The 15,122-nt window shown below is 34.5% G+C and overlaps 3 protein-coding genes across 5 annotated transcripts; 2 read left to right on the top strand and 1 right to left on the bottom strand.

The window, feature by feature from the left end:
- Nucleotides 1-202: 202 nt before the first annotated feature.
- LOC116133290 (10 kDa chaperonin, mitochondrial-like) lies at nt 203-1,603 on the top strand. The gene is made up of 2 exons (XM_031419005.1): nt 203-362; nt 1,095-1,603. The coding sequence occupies exons 1-2, from the start codon at nt 258-260 to the stop codon at nt 1,236-1,238; spliced, it is 249 nt and encodes an 82-aa protein (XP_031274865.1). The 5' UTR covers nt 203-257; the 3' UTR covers nt 1,239-1,603.
- A 971-nt stretch (nt 1,604-2,574) lies between these two features.
- On the bottom strand, nt 2,575-5,055 carry LOC116133251. 2 transcript variants are annotated; one of them, XM_031418962.1, is made up of 6 exons: nt 4,981-5,055; nt 4,482-4,532; nt 4,295-4,355; nt 3,735-3,775; nt 2,840-2,899; nt 2,575-2,743 (listed from the first exon to the last, which is right to left on the bottom strand). In XM_031418962.1, exons 1-6 carry the CDS (start codon nt 5,044-5,046, stop codon nt 2,675-2,677), a joined length of 348 nt encoding a protein of 115 aa, XP_031274822.1. In that variant the 5' UTR covers nt 5,047-5,055; the 3' UTR covers nt 2,575-2,674. The 2 variants fall into 2 exon arrangements, with proteins under 2 accessions (XP_031274822.1, XP_031274828.1); XM_031418968.1 differs by having other exon boundaries at nt 4,295-4,352.
- Nucleotides 5,056-5,545: 490 nt separating this feature from the next.
- On the top strand, nt 5,546-8,775 carry LOC116133276. 2 transcript variants are annotated; one of them, XM_031418993.1, is made up of 2 exons: nt 5,546-6,693; nt 7,937-8,775. In XM_031418993.1, the coding sequence occupies exons 1-2, from the start codon at nt 5,967-5,969 to the stop codon at nt 7,951-7,953; spliced, it is 744 nt and encodes a 247-aa protein (XP_031274853.1). In that variant the 5' UTR covers nt 5,546-5,966; the 3' UTR covers nt 7,954-8,775. The 2 variants fall into 2 exon arrangements, with proteins under 2 accessions (XP_031274853.1, XP_031274846.1); XM_031418986.1 differs by lacking the exon at nt 7,937-8,775 and adding an exon at nt 6,931-7,154.
- The last annotated feature ends 6,347 nt before the right edge of the window (nt 8,776-15,122 follow it).

Below are 15,122 nucleotides of genomic sequence, written 5' to 3'. Positions count from 1 at the left end.
ATATGGGGCGGGATGGGACAGGTCCCCGAAATTCCGGAGAACATTGCCATGCCTACTAATGGGAGCTATTTTAAAAATTCCGGGACGGGTCCCCTGGTTATTATCTGATAACCAAGGATGGGCAATGCAGTAATTTTAGTATGTCATAGAGTCCATCTTAAACCCTACAGAGTCGTCACTCGTCAGTAAGAGTTGAGCTCAGCTCTCGTTTTAAATTTTTGTTCAAAATCCACAAAGCAAGCGAAGAAGAAAGAGAAATGGCAAGGCGGTTGATTCCGTCATTCAATCGCATTTTGGTTGAAAAAATTCTTCCTCCTTCAAAAACCAACTCTGGAATTTTACTTACTGAGAAGACCCCTAAGGTACTTTTTACTCTTAGTGACATGCTTTATATCTTTTTCTATATTTAACTTTTGAATAATGGTATTGGTCTGATTCAAATATTTCATCTGGGTTTCAATATGTCTTGCTTCTACCGTTGACTTTACCGGCTTCAATACGCTTATTTGGGTTTTTTTTTTTTTTTTTCATTATCTAATTTATGCTATTGTTGGTTCGTTATTCTTACTGTGTTATGTGGGTGGCATAGTTTTATTTAAATTCAGCATTTGGTTTGGCAGAATGTATTGAAATAGGGAGGAAAAAAGGATATAGGATAGACCTGACCATATACATTGTTTGGTTTGAGAGAAAAGGGAGAGGAGAGGATGTAATAGCACATCCGGATCGTTCAGAGTTTTCGAGCAATTTTAGAATTATCTTAGCCCTTTGAGTTCCACTACTAATAGCGTGATACTTTAGAAACATTTTTCATATGAGATTCTTCATTCTTTGATTTCATTACTTACCTCCTCTTAACATTTCTTTTAGCCGAAGTAAACCAATTATAGTCCTCTCTTGTAACCCTTAGATTTGACAAAATTCAGAGGTGGGAAAATTTTAATTGTAACTCAGATTACAACTTACTTTGAAGGCTCTTTTTCGTTTTACTTTCTCTCACCATAATATAACATTCGTTTTCACCATTTCTTTTGCTAAGAAAATTGAGGAGAAATATAACCATCTTTTGTCATTCACTTCCTCTCACCATATAGCTGAACTCTGGAAAAGTTGTGGCGGTGGGTCCAGGAGCTCGTGATTTTGATGGGAAACTTACTCCCATCACTGTGAAGGAAGGAGATACTGTTCTTTTGCCAGATTATGGAGGCACTGAAGTTAAGCTAGGTGATAAAGAGTAAGTTTTATTGCCTCCTCTTAAGATATATTTTTATATCTTGATTTGGGTTTTGACAGATTTATTACTTTCCTTTTAATTGTTTGGTATATACATTGTCCAGTACCTTTTTATCTTTTGTTCCCTACAATGTGCTTTATACATTTGTCTAACACCTCAAAATCTCCATTCTTATAGTTTACATCACAACTCCATCACAGGGTAAAGTCACCTTCACTTTTAGTGGAATATGACAAAAGTTAATATGCACCTGGTATTACGTTTGAGCTGTTCTATTACAATTTGACAGGTGGTGTATCAAGCACATTTTGATTTTGTAACTGGGTTGTTTTTTCCCCATTTTAGATGTTCTCAACTGAACCCCCGGAATTCTGTTGGGTTAGTTAAGCAGGTCAGATGCACACTCTAGTTGGAAGTCTAAAATGTTAAATAATTTGCATGGCCATCATATTTGATGTCTTGGTATTTAAGAAGATGCAGAACTCCTTACCATACAACTTCAAGGTGATTTTTTTGTTTTAGTGTTTGACTAATTGTAATTAGCTGCTGCTATGTCAAAATTGTGATCTTCTAAGCTACATTGAATCTATTTCTCAACATTATTAGCTATCGTGAATGCTCTGGTCTAAATTGTCACCTTTGGGTTACTGTTCAGGTACCACCTATATAGAGATCAAGATATTCTGGGCAATCTTCATGACTAATGGAGAATATTGGACTTCGATCAGAGGTAATACGAGACTGCCCTTGGTATTGTCAAAGTCTTGGGCATTCTTGTGACTGAATATTAGTGTTCTATAATACATTTAAAACTTGTTTTGGACTTGAGAATGCTGTTTTGATATTCTTGAGAGAACAAGCTCAGAAATCAACATGCTAGAACAGGTTGTTAATTATCTTTCTGTGACACGTGATCTTGGAGTGCTCTTGGCTCTTTGTTTTCTTCATCGTCATCTAGTACGAGCATTATCTGTATGCATTTAACCCCTGGCCAGTAAAAGAATTTCAAATACAAAGACCAAGGGTTTCTTCTATTTGCTTATTTTATTTAAGTTTCAATTAAATTGAAGGTAAAAAAGTGGCTGTATGAAACCTAACTACATATATAAAGATGCTAATACAACTACACTTACAAGGTAAACATTTTAATTTTGAACCTAAGTAGATCTTGGTAGGCAAGTAAACGAGATTATAATGTTATTTCACCTCAAAAATATGATTCAAGATACCTCCCCAATAGCTGCAAGTATAACAAAAGGGAAGCACAAGGGATCTAGAGAAGTACTGCCTATGGACATAGATATGTAATAATTATACTTCAGCAACTAAAAATCAGAAAAGGCAGAAGGCAAAAATGATGGATTAATATTGCAATTTAATATAAAAACCAAAATATTCAGCAATCCTGTTTAAAAAACATTCTAAAAGTACAGGAAAAAACTAATCCTTCAAACTTTTTGATGAGTTGATGTAGCTCCTAGAAGCATCCAAATTTAGTCCGTCATAGACCTGGAAACAATTGGATAAATTAGGAATTTTATTGCTCTAGTAGTATATCGGAAGGCTATTGCATGATGCAAGAATTCTGTTGTACGTTACACATACAAGTTTCTTGTGAAATTGTTGAAAAGCCTGGCAAAACTTTTCTGCATCAGCTGCACTTACCTATAAAACATTTCACCAACAATCAGTTTTTCACCATAAGTAAGAAATTAACTACACATTTCCATAAACTTATAAGAAGCCTGTATCACAAAAGAAAATGCACTTATAAACATTGTAAAAAATGAATAACTCATTTCCACTACACATCCAATCGTAGTCTCAGATTCAGGGAATGGAAATAGTAGGAAAACATTGTCTTAGTCTATGATGGCAAACTGTAATGACGAACTAAATTAATTGTTTTGTGGAATTCCATGTGTGTGGAAGAAAGAGAGAGATTTACATTTTAAATTCTTAAAATTTCATTGTCTTTATGGGGTAAATATATACATTGATGATAATGTATATAACTAAAGAAAAAGGCATGTAAAGCGGAGGAAGAGGTGTGTCTGAAATCTGAATACTAAACCAAGTCAAACAAGATATATATTTGATATTACCAAAGATATAGGAAGCGAAGTCAAACTAAGTAATTCTTGTCATTAGTGCAAAATAGTGATCATCACTTCGTGGAGATATGGCCATGGGAAGGCACCAAGGAGCAAGAATTGAATTAATGACCCTGAGAAGCAGTATGGGATATATATCTATTAAATTAAAGTTAAGGAAATCTACCTCTTCATGCTCCTACTTTGTCTTCTTCCTCCTCCCATCCCTACTTTTATATCATCACATCAACCCCATTAATATCCCCTATATATTGTTTTCAAAACCTCCATAATTTTCCACTTTTATCTTCATTTTTCAAACAAACTTTTTACATCCATAATTGTCATAAAAAATCACAATGTAATTAAATTACACTAAATAAGATGTTATAACAAGCAAGGTATACCTTCCTCCCAGCTGCCAGTTTTAGCTTCTGCCAAAATGCATCTGCAAAACAAATCCATTTGAGCAAAATCAATCTGATATTATCACCAATTATCAGCATAACACTAAAGCATCTTAAAAGATGGAACTACATCTATCCCGTGTCCATCTATTCTGTTAACTTCCATCAGATTTGAAGTGAAAAATTAACTTAAAAAAAGAAAAGAAAAAAAGCATGAAGCAACAAAAAACATAGAGCAGCCAGCCTGGGATGGCTTTATTTTAATATTCCATTTTGTATCACAAAACCAACGTAAACCATATTCTTCTATAACATGTCGAAAAAGTGAAGACTACCAAAAAGTCACTGTGAGGGTAGCCTCCTTAATCAAAGAAGTTGGTGAATTTTGGTGGTACAATAACAGGTTATTGAGCGGAGAGTTTATCAAGTGTAATGTCTCCATTGACAAGAAGTCAGAATTACCGCCATCCACATGAAAAGAATGTCTAAAACTCATTATGATCCTGTAACTAAAATGCAGGAAAACCATCTGGTGAAATAGATAGCCTGAACCAACATACCTTGACTGTCCATCTGCTTTTTATCTTCTTCATTCCAAGCATCTTCCCACTCATTTACCTTCTGTCCAAATGTCAAAATAACTTAAGCCAGAGCAGAATATACACTCAAAGGGATGGTATACTGCAGAAAAGAAAATACTAATAAAAAAAAAATAGAGGCAATATGGAGCAGTTTCAGAAATAAAACCTCATCCTGGGCTGAGAGTGAAGTTGATTGTCTTGAAGAATCCAACTCTGCCTGAAATCAAAAAAAGGGCATTTCAAAATCTGGACAAACACAAGCAGCAGCAGATATCAAAGAAAAAAAATCTCAAAAGCAAAAATTTCCGAATTTACTGAAGGATCAAAGCTCCAAAGGGGTTGAAAATATGTTAAAAATAAACATTAATAAACTTAGTGTCATAGCTTCCCTTCCTCACGAAACTTAACTAAAACCTACTAACTGGACATTAAAAAAGGAAAAAACTGAAGGATCAAAGCTCCAAAGGGTTGAAAATATGTCAAAAATAAACATTAATAAACTTAGTGTCATAGCTCCCCTTTCTCACGAAACTTAACTAAAACCTACTAATTGGATATTAAAAAAAGAAAAAATGGGTGCAAAAGCATGAAAAGGAAATGGAGAAGAAGAATTGCGTAATCATAATAATATGAATAATAAATAGAAATTTTATAGATTGATTTACTTGATAATCGCGAGATCGAACAACGGGGAAAAGATCCAGAAGGCGTCGAAACTCCATTTCATCCATAACTGCTCGGCTCTCGTCTTTCACTGCATTCTTTAACAATATTAAGCGTCTCCAACCATGGGCCTAGGCCCATTTCATTACAATATGTGTTGGCCCATTCATGTAAATAATTAAGTAAAATTAATTATCTTTTTCAAATCTTATGTGATATGAAATCCAAAATCCTTAAAGCTCTAAACCTTAAGTCACTTCACCTAGTTTTCATAAATTATCTACTTTATTTATACTATAGGAAATTAGTGATAAGGAGTTTGAACTTAGAAAGAATCTACGATTATCTAGAATTTAAATTTAAACTTAAATAAAGATAATCCTAACTAAGGTTATCTGTAGTTTATCTGTTTTTCCTATAACTAGAGAGATGTAACATATACAGATGAATTAATAAAAATAAGTGGGGTGTTCTATTCTTTGATGGTACTAGAGCCTAGGTGGCTATATATAGTAATGGTTAAATTTGTCACGACTAGCGAAAGAGCCAGAGTCCTCTACCGGTTCATCAAGAGGTACCTCCCCAATCAGAGGAAACATCTTCATCCAATGTTCAGACTACTGTTGATAATTTAGCCATTGCTTCTTCCATTCAGATTAGTGTACATAAATTGAATGGTAGGAATTATATCTCATGGTCTCAGTTGATGAAGTTAATTGTTAGAAGTCGTAGGAAGTTAGGCTACTTGACGGGAGCAATCCAAGCTCCATCTGTTTATGATCCGGCATACCAAAAATGGGATACTGAAAAAAGTGTGGTAATGACTTGGCTGATTAATTCTATGGAGGAGGAGATTGTCAGATTGTATCTATTTCTACCTCCAGCAAAAGATATTTGGGACATGGCAAAGGAGACGTACTTTGATGTTGGAAATTCAACCTAGATTTTTTAGATTAAATCTCAGTTGCAGGAGGCCAAACAAGGTAATATGTCTATGACTCAATATTATGGTGTATTGGCCAAGTTATGGCAAGAGTTTGATTTGTTTTTTGAGGCTGACTGGAGTTGTTCTCAAGATAGTGTAAAATATAATAAAATGGTGGAGAAAGAAATAGGGTTTGAGTTCTTAGCAGGATTGAATAAGGAGTTAGATGAGGTGAGGGGTAGAGTTTTGAGGAAAGAGATTTTACCCTCCATCCGGGAAGTCTTTACCGAAGTGAGAAGAGAAAAGAGCAAAAGAAGAGTGATGATGGGAGAATCAGCAGGTATAGGTAGCCAAAATATGCAATCAGAGTCTGAGTCTTCAGCCCTTGTTTCAAAGGGTTGCAAGACATCTAATAGATCTAGTGGAGATCAACGAATGATGTGGAAAGGAGAGAAAGTGTGGTGTGAATTTTTCCATAAGCCATGGCATACCAAAGCAACCTGTTGGAAGCTGCATGGTAAACCTGCAAATTGGAAGCCTAATAAATTGGGTGCTAAACAGGTGCATGTGGATGTAGAAGATGGTGTACCTACGAAATCTGATGCACATTCAGGGGCTATGCCATTTAGCAAGGAGCAGCTGGAGCACCTGTATGAGTTAATTAATCAGTCCAGATCTGGTTCTTTCAGTCATTCTTGTTCCATTGCAGAACCGGGTAATTCCCGAACAGCTTTACACGATGCACACAAATCTTGGGTTATAGACTCAGGTGCATCAAACCATATGTCAGGTAATTCTGAGGTTTTCATACCTTATAGTCCATGTTATAATAATATCCGGGTTAAGACTGTTGATGGTTCTTTGGCAAGTGTGGTTGGTAAAGGGACGGTTCAAATTTCCAAGGATCTCATATTGCATTCTGTACTTTATGTTCCTAGTTTAGCTTGTAAGCTTCTGTCTATCAGTAAGTTAACTAATGACTTGTAGTGTGTGGTTAATTTTTTCTATTCTCATTGTGAATTTCAAGCTTTACTCTCGGGAAAGATGATTGGCAATGCTAGAGAGAAATGAGGACTTTACTTCTTTGATCAACTGGATACGAGAAGAAGTTTGTTTTAGCTACTAGGTGTAATTCTAGATCTGTTTCAGGTAATTTAGAAGTAATAATGTGGCATACAAGGCTAGGTCATCCTAGTTTTTTTTATTTACACAAATTGTTCCCTCTGATGTTCAGTAATAAAAATCCATTATTATTTCAACGTGATATATGTCAAATTGCAAAACATACGTGTTCAATGTATCCAACAAAACTATATAGAAGTTCTAGACCTTTCTCTTTAATCCATAGTGACATTCAAGGACCTTCTAAGGTGACAAACCGTATAGGAGCTAAATGGTTTATCACCATTATAGATTTATCTTATGAAAGACAAATCTGAAGCAAGACAGATTTTCCAAAACTTTAATTTTATGATCTATACTCAATTCTGTACTAAAATTCAGGTTTTAATGACTGATAATGGTAGAAAATACTTTACTTTTGTCCTAGGAAAATATCTGTTACACCATGGAATTATACACTAGAGTTCATGTGTTGATACCCCTCAACAGAATAGAGTTGTTGAGAGGAAGAATAGGCACCTCTTAGAGGTTACCTGGGCTTTGATGTTAACAATGAAAATTCCAAATATTTCTAGTGTGATGCCGTGCTAACAGCCACAAACTTGATTAATAGGTTACCAACTTGGGTTTTAGACTTTAGTACACCGATGTCTACATTTCTTAAGGTGTTTCCTAGTTTTAGGACAATGAATTCTCTTCCTCTAAGAGTTTTTAGTTGTACTGCATTTGTTCATGTTCAATCTCCTAATAAAGATAAATTGGATCCTGTGGCTATCAAGTGTGTGTTTATTGGGTGTTCTTATACTCAATAGGGATATAAATGTTTTTGTCCACTCTCTAAAAATGTGTTTGTGTCCAGGGATGTTACTTTCTTTGAGTCTTGTCCTTATTTTACCAAAACTTTTCTTCAGGTGGAGATCGTGAGTGAATATCATTTATGGGAAGTTTTACTACCTATCGAACTTGTAAACTCATCTGTAGATTTAGGAAGCCCAAATTCTAAATCAACTCAACTACCTATGGAACCTGTGGCTTCATCTGAAGACTTAGAAAGCCAGAATTCTAAATCAACTCAAGATTCCCAGAATTGAGTTCACCTTCAACCATGCCTCCTGTAAAGTCTAATAAGTTTGGTTCTGTGGATTCTATAGATTGTAATTGTCTCAAGAAAAGTTACACATAGGGGGAGGTTTGGAACGATTGAATGGACATGACTGAAATTTAATTCTTGGAAATCCAGTTATCAAGGTAATGAATATTATGAAGAAGCATGGCCAATTGTCTCAACCGAGAGAAGAATCTGGTTCACAATTGACAAGTAAAGAGAATTCATTTGAAACTTCTTCTGATAAGACGGGTTTTATTCTTGATGACAGTTATTATCTCCCTATAGCTATTCGAAAAGGAGTTTGGACATGTACTCAACATCCTATCTCTAAGTTTATGTCTTATGAGAAACTTTCATCCAAGTTTCATGTATATGCCACTAGTCTTTCTACCGTAGAGATTCCAAAGACATTTCAGGAAGCTTTGAGTGATCCTAAGTGGAGAGAGGTTGTCATGAAAGAGATTAATGCATTGGAGAAAAATAAGACTTGAGAGCTTGTGAATCTACCTGACCAAAAGGCTACTGTTGGTTGTAAATGGGTGTTTACTATTAAATACAAGGCAGATGGTACAGTGGAGAGACACAAAACAAGATAAGTGGCTAAGGGATTTACATAGACATATGATATTGAAAATGGGTGGATAGGGGGGTTAATTATAGTTGAGTTTTGAGGGGAAAAGTGAAAGAAAAAAAGCTCGTACCCCCTACCTTAATTCTCAATCTCTCTACTTTAATTCTCAATTTTTCTTCGATTCAATTTATATTTATATTTATTTATATTATTCTATTTCTTCCATTTTTCAATATCATCTATTAATCATATTATTATTTATATTATTTAATTTCTTTCATTTTAATTATTTATTATTTCATCATAAATTCATAATGGATTCCCAAAATTATACATTCGGAGGATCATCCACAAATGAGTTTTACATTCCCTACGCTGAAGAAATGGATCCATTTTCAACCTTTCCAGAGGCAGCAATTCCATAACTAGAAACGGCCAGGATTGCGTGCAGCCAAATATAAGTGAGCTGCGACACCACAGGCACGACAAGACCATTAAACAGGGCCATGTCTAGGGTATGACAATACTTCACCAAATCAAAACGGTTAAAGCCAAATGGGGAGGGGGAAGAAACATGCATGGTATGTAATTTCTGTCTAACCATTATCAGCGCTGAGCACGAGACTTCGACGATGCGGTGGCACTTGGAGAAGAAGCACCCCCAATATATGCAATTCGGTTCAACTTCAACCGGACTTGGTAAGCAAATTCAAACTCAACTTAATTTTAATCCACAATCCTCAACTCTCTCAACTTGTCAATACAATGCACTCAAAGCACGAGAGGCAATAGCAAGATACATAGTTGCTACGAACTATCTTATTTCTTTATTTGAAAATCTTTATTTTGTTGAAATGGTTAAAAAGGCATTTTGTCCAGCATATAATCCTGTTAGTAGAGGTACAAGTAGAAGGGACATACAAAAACTTTGTAAGGAAATAAGTGATAAACTTAAAAACGAATTTCAAAATTTTAGGAATCTATCTATTTCACTTACTTCAGAAATGTGATCTGCTAGATCCAAAAACAGATTTTTTTAGTATCATAATACATTATCTAGATTATAGTTGGGGTTTATAACAAAAATTGATAGGTTTTAAACCATTATATGCTAAACATAGTGATGACATTATTTATTTTACAATTATAGAAGTTTTGCAAGAATATATATTAACTGATAGAGTTGTAGCACTAACACTTGATAATGCAGCTGCTAACACCGACACAATTTCTTTATTTGAAAAGAGATTGGATCCGCGTGGCGAAGACAGATTTTTTCACTAGAGATGTGCTTGCCACATCATCAATTTGATTATTAAAATAGGTTTAGAAATTATAAATTCAAGATTGAAAGGGTGCACGCAGCTATCAAATTCATCGTTGGTAGCAATACAAGATAGCAGAGTACGTCAAATATTGTCGCCAAGAGGAGCCGCCGGTTCGACCAAAGAAGTTATGTACAGACATATTTGTTCATTGGAACTCCACGTACTTGATGTTGGAAAAAGTTTTGCCTACCGCAACACAAATTACAGAGTTCATCAACCGGAAGAACTATTCGGACGAAGTCTTCAACTATGATGATTGGACAGTTTGCGAACTTTTTATTCATTTCTTAAAGTTTTTTTATGATTCCACTAACACATTAAGTGATATTTATTATCCTACTACTAATTTAGCATTAGATATTTTACTTCAAATTTCTAAAACTTTTGCTAAACATAGATATAATGAAGACTTAATGGAAATTGTTTCAAAAATGGAAACAAAATACCATAAATATTGATTAGATATTCTATTCTTATATGGATTATGCCTTATTGTAGTTTCTAGGTTTAAATTATACGTAGTTAATTGTATGGTTACTGAGATAGGCCAGCATTTAGAACATGACTATAGTTCTTATTTGATTGACTTTAACAAAAAAAAAAAAAATGGAAAGCCTTTTTTTCTTTATATCAAACTAAGTACAATGGAACGTCTAGCGGAAATGACTAGCAGGAACCTGATGAAGACATTTATCAAGGATCGAGCATATGGACGTATATGGAATATGGTGGAAGTAGCAGGTCCAAGTCGTACAAACATGGACTAAAGAAGCTACATTGGTACCTATTAATGGACATGTCCTACATCACGAAGGAGAAACGTGAAATGGATCTGCTTCAATGGTGGAATCAAAATCAAAGTCGATTCCCCATTGTAGCCCAAATGGCATGTGACATTTTATCTATGCCAGTTTCAACAATCGCATCTGAGTCAACATTCTCAATTAGTGACCTGATTGTTGAAGATAAAAGATGTTCTTTAACCAATGAGATGATTGAAGTCATAATATGTTTACAAGATTGGACTCATATAGACAAAAGACTACAGCAGCACCTTGAAGATCCTGAACTACTCAAACTCTTCAGGAACACAAATTTGAACAATGTAACTATTGACAATGTAAATGAATAATTTAATAAAAACAAATTTATTTAATTGTTTATTTGTGAAGTGCGACTGTGTGAATATCATGTTTATGTTAAAATTAATTAATTAAATTATTTCTTTAAAGTTTAAATTTTTCTAAGCCCATAGGACCGATCCTAAGACTGATTCGGGCCTTGAGATTTCTCATGGCCCTAGGATCGATCCCTGCCAAATTGGGATCCGTCCCAATTTGGGACTAGACCGTTGGGCCCAATCTTGGGCCCGGACGGGACTGGGCCTGGTCCAACTCTTATGCCAACAATGTAATTTGGGGTGTTTTTACACGATTTCAAACCTATAAGGACTTATGTAATTTTCAGGGGTATTTTTACTAGATTTCAAACCTTTTTACATGTTGACATCATTGGTTTTACCTGCCAATCAAATCGGTCAACCCGAGACTCGACCACTTTGTTAGGTTTCACTCGGGGCTGGGTTTTAAAACCTTGGTTACCACCATTAATGAAAAAAAAATCCTTGATCCGTAGACAATTTCCATGTTTGTCTATGTCTCAAATTGATTTGATTAAATATGGTACAAAAAACATGACCAGGATCAAAGGAAAGCTGCTAATGGAATTGCTACGACTGCAATGTCACTTTTCAAAGTTGTTGGTCATGTTGGAGGAGGTGCAACGTAAGTGTCATGAAATTTTTTTTAACAAACAATTCAATTCAACAAATAGGAATGAATTCAGTAAATCATGTTGAAAAATGTAATACTTACAAAATAATATAATTTTATTTGTAATTTGCTAATTTCGGTCTTAATTTGTAGATATTCTTGGACACAAAAGCATCAAGATGCTATCTTTCTCCCAGATATGAATATATAAAAATTCTCACAACGAATTCTTATTCGCTCAACGTTATGTTTGTTTCGAAAAAATTTAGGTATGCGTTTGGTTTAATATTTTTATCCCTATTCTGGATCCTATTTTTCAAATAGCGTTTGGTACAATATTCTCAAAATATTACCCTATTTTTTTTAATTACATTTTAACCCCATAAGGTTATTAATTTTACTAAATACCCCCTGAAAAAAAAGTTTAAAAATTAACAAAAACACCCCCATTAACCCAACTTGTCAGATTCCGGCAACCACCGTCGGTGATAGCCGGAATCTGTACAACGGCCAAACTTCCGACCAGAAATGGCCGGAAGTTCACCGCTGTGGCCTTTTCCGGCCAGATCCACCACGGATCTGGCCGGAAAAGGCCAGATCTGGCCGTCAGCGACGGCCAAAGAAATGGCCGTCGTTGACGGTCAACGACGGCCAAATCTTGGCCGTCGTTGACCGAAAACGACGGCCACATCTTTGGCCGTCGCTGACGGCCAAAGATGGCCGTCGTTTGGCCTTTTCCGGCCGTCGACGGCCAAAACAAACCGTAGATCTGGCCTTTTCCGGCCAGATCCACCATGGATCTAGCCGGAAAAGGCCATAACGACGTGTTACGGCACAGATCCGACAAGTCTGTGCCGTAACGAAATTTTCCGGCCAGATTCCGGCGGTGGTGGCCGGAATCTGACACTGCAGATGGTGGGGGTGTTTTTGTCATTTTACATGTTAGGGTCTTTAGTTAAATTAGTAAACCTAAGGGCTTTTTTATAAATTTTTAAAATTTACCTCGTAATACTCCCATATCCAATAACCCAATACTACCCCTAAAATCCTATCCAAAATACTAAACCAAACGCACCCTAGAATATCATGAAGGTATAACATCTAGTAAAAATTCTCACGATCCAACGGACGCACCAAATTAATTATATCACAAACCAATGTATCTATGTCATTTATAACATCTAATAAAACCACTGATAAACATAACATCCCTAGGAGCTTGTTTTATAACATTCCCTCTTTGAACCATGTGATTTTTATTTTTATTTAATTAGCTTTCATACATTCTGTGTCCAAATTGTAAAAGCAAACATAGAAATGTAGAGTTACTTACGGATGGGCGCGGGGCTGGGGATTGGGGTCCATGGATCCGTACCCGACTCCTTGGGGTCACCCTATTGTGTAATAGTAAATCGACTTTATTTATCAATATACGCTTTCAATTTTGTGATTAATTAACATAGTATGAGAGCTTTACATAGATAATCAACTTGCTTCAATTTAGGCCATTCTTATTGCTTTTGGTTGAGGTGCAATAACTGAAGCATTAGTCATGTATGAAATTTTGTGTTGAAATTAAAAATATTGTGAATTAATAGTGGATTTTATAGTTGATCCCTTCCAAAAGGCCTAAAACACAAATTAATCTTCCTATTTTTCCATAATTATCTTAACATCCTATCAGTTATCATTTACTCAATTCAAGTTTAGACTACAATACTTGAATTTAATTTAAATTAATTAATCAATTATTTAAAAAAAAAAAAAAGCAGAGCTAATCATTGAGAAACAACTAGCAAATCCCATAGTAAATTTACCGAATTTATCCATAATAAAATTTAAAAGTAAGCTTTTACTTTGTAAATATCTTATAACCCAAAATATTTAATGTTCTTAAATTTGTCTCCCTTTGAAATTAACATAATCACTCCATAAATAAGTTAAGACCCCTCAACTCCTCTGGACTTTTTGAAATTATGTTCGGACCCAACTTCTTTAAGAAACTACCTCTTAAACTTCTTGTTGTGACATTTTGTTGTGAAATGTGTAAACAATTACAATTTTACACATATACATACTTTATATTCACCTCTAAAAGATTGTTCATTTTTATTATCACCTACTGTTTTTAGAATTAAACATATAAAAAAACCCTTTCAAAGGGACCTTTTATAATACTTTAGGAAGTTTTTATTTATTAATATTTTTTTAAGCAAAGGCTTTCTTATTATGGGTATTTTTATAAGATTTTAGAGGTTTTTCTACCATACTCTTATTAGGTTAAGACTTGAGAGCAATGTTATGCATTCAAGGTATTCAAATCTTTTTATCTTAATTGATGTGTTGTTTGTCATATTACTTACCACATTATTTCATAATTTATACATTAATACAATCAATAAAGATATATCTTGACCAAAACATATCTCACCTCACCCCAATTCACCTTGCCAATAGCCAGTAAGTCGGCCACAACTTATTGTTTCTGTGAATCGATTTTTGTGATTTTTGATCGTTTTACTCACCAAAAATCATCTTCATCGCCACCTTTCGACTGACTGACCATTTCTCTTCAAAACCCCAACATCCTAGTCACCAATTATTCGTCGATCATCGTCCTAATTTCTAAGGTTTGTATTGAATATTCAAAATTGAAAACTTGCCTGGTGAAGGCCCCAAGTCTCGGTTGAACTGGTTTAATCGGTCAGGCTAGACCAGATTTTAAAACACAACTTTTTGTCATTCATTCACCATGGTTGTCATTTTAATGAAAGGGACCAAATGTTTTGGCAAAGCTAATTTGTATTAATTTCATGATACATTTTGGATGAAATATGCATGTGCAACGTTTTTAATTAGGCAAATTAATCTACTTTATTTGATCCATTTAATTTAATTAATGATATTAATCTTAAAATTATGTGCTTTCAAAAACCAATTTTAGATTTAATTTATTTTTTAGTTTAATTAATTTTATATATTTTATTTATGAGTATTTATTATTTGATTATTATAAGTGATATAATATATATTAATGTGAGATATTTAGAAAAAAAAAATGTTGGAGTCCTTTCTAATTCAATTATTTTCAAAATTTCTCCATTAGCAACGGCTATTTTTCTCTCGTCCTCCCTCAAGTTTTAAACAAACCCTACATTTAAAAATTTCCCAAATCCAGGCTTCTACTATCCCATTTATTAATGTCAATTTCAAGAGGTTTTCTATGTATTTCAAATTTTCAATTTCAAGAGGAACGAATTCGAATAAATTCCAATTTGCGCTTATGTTTCTCTGGGTGACAGAAGCTTTTGTACCGAC

Source organism: Pistacia vera, unplaced genomic scaffold (assembly GCF_008641045.1).
Source record: "Pistacia vera cultivar Batoury unplaced genomic scaffold, PisVer_v2 Contig1078, whole genome shotgun sequence".
Classification (NCBI taxonomy): domain Eukaryota; kingdom Viridiplantae; phylum Streptophyta; class Magnoliopsida; order Sapindales; family Anacardiaceae; genus Pistacia; species Pistacia vera.
Note: the sequence above shows the minus strand (reverse complement) of the source record. Positions and strands in the feature narration are given on the sequence as shown.

What these genes read in the sequence shown, in the direction of transcription:
- LOC116133290 (XM_031419005.1), top strand. Translation starts at nt 258, where the DNA reads ATGGCAAGGCGGTTGATTCCGTCATTCAATCGCATTTTGGTTGAAAAA. An exon ending in TTACTGAGAAGACCCCTAAG is followed by an intron (nt 363 to 1,094) that starts GTACTTTTTACT and finishes CTCACCATATAG; the next exon opens with CTGAACTCTGGAAAAGTTGT.
- LOC116133251 (XM_031418962.1), bottom strand. Translation starts at nt 5,046, where the DNA reads ATGGATGAAATGGAGTTTCGACGCCTTCTGGATCTTTTCCCCGTTGTT. An exon ending in TTCGATCTCGCGATTATCAA is followed by an intron (nt 4,533 to 4,980) that starts GTAAATCAATCT and finishes TTTTGATTTCAG; the next exon opens with GCAGAGTTGGATTCTTCAAG. An exon ending in AAAGCAGATGGACAGTCAAG is followed by an intron (nt 3,776 to 4,294) that starts GTATGTTGGTTC and finishes TTTGTTTTGCAG; the next exon opens with ATGCATTTTGGCAGAAGCTA.
- LOC116133276 (XM_031418986.1), top strand. Translation starts at nt 5,967, where the DNA reads ATGTCTATGACTCAATATTATGGTGTATTGGCCAAGTTATGGCAAGAG. An exon ending in TGCATCAAACCATATGTCAG is followed by an intron (nt 6,694 to 6,930) that starts GTAATTCTGAGG and finishes GTGAATTTCAAG; the next exon opens with CTTTACTCTCGGGAAAGATG.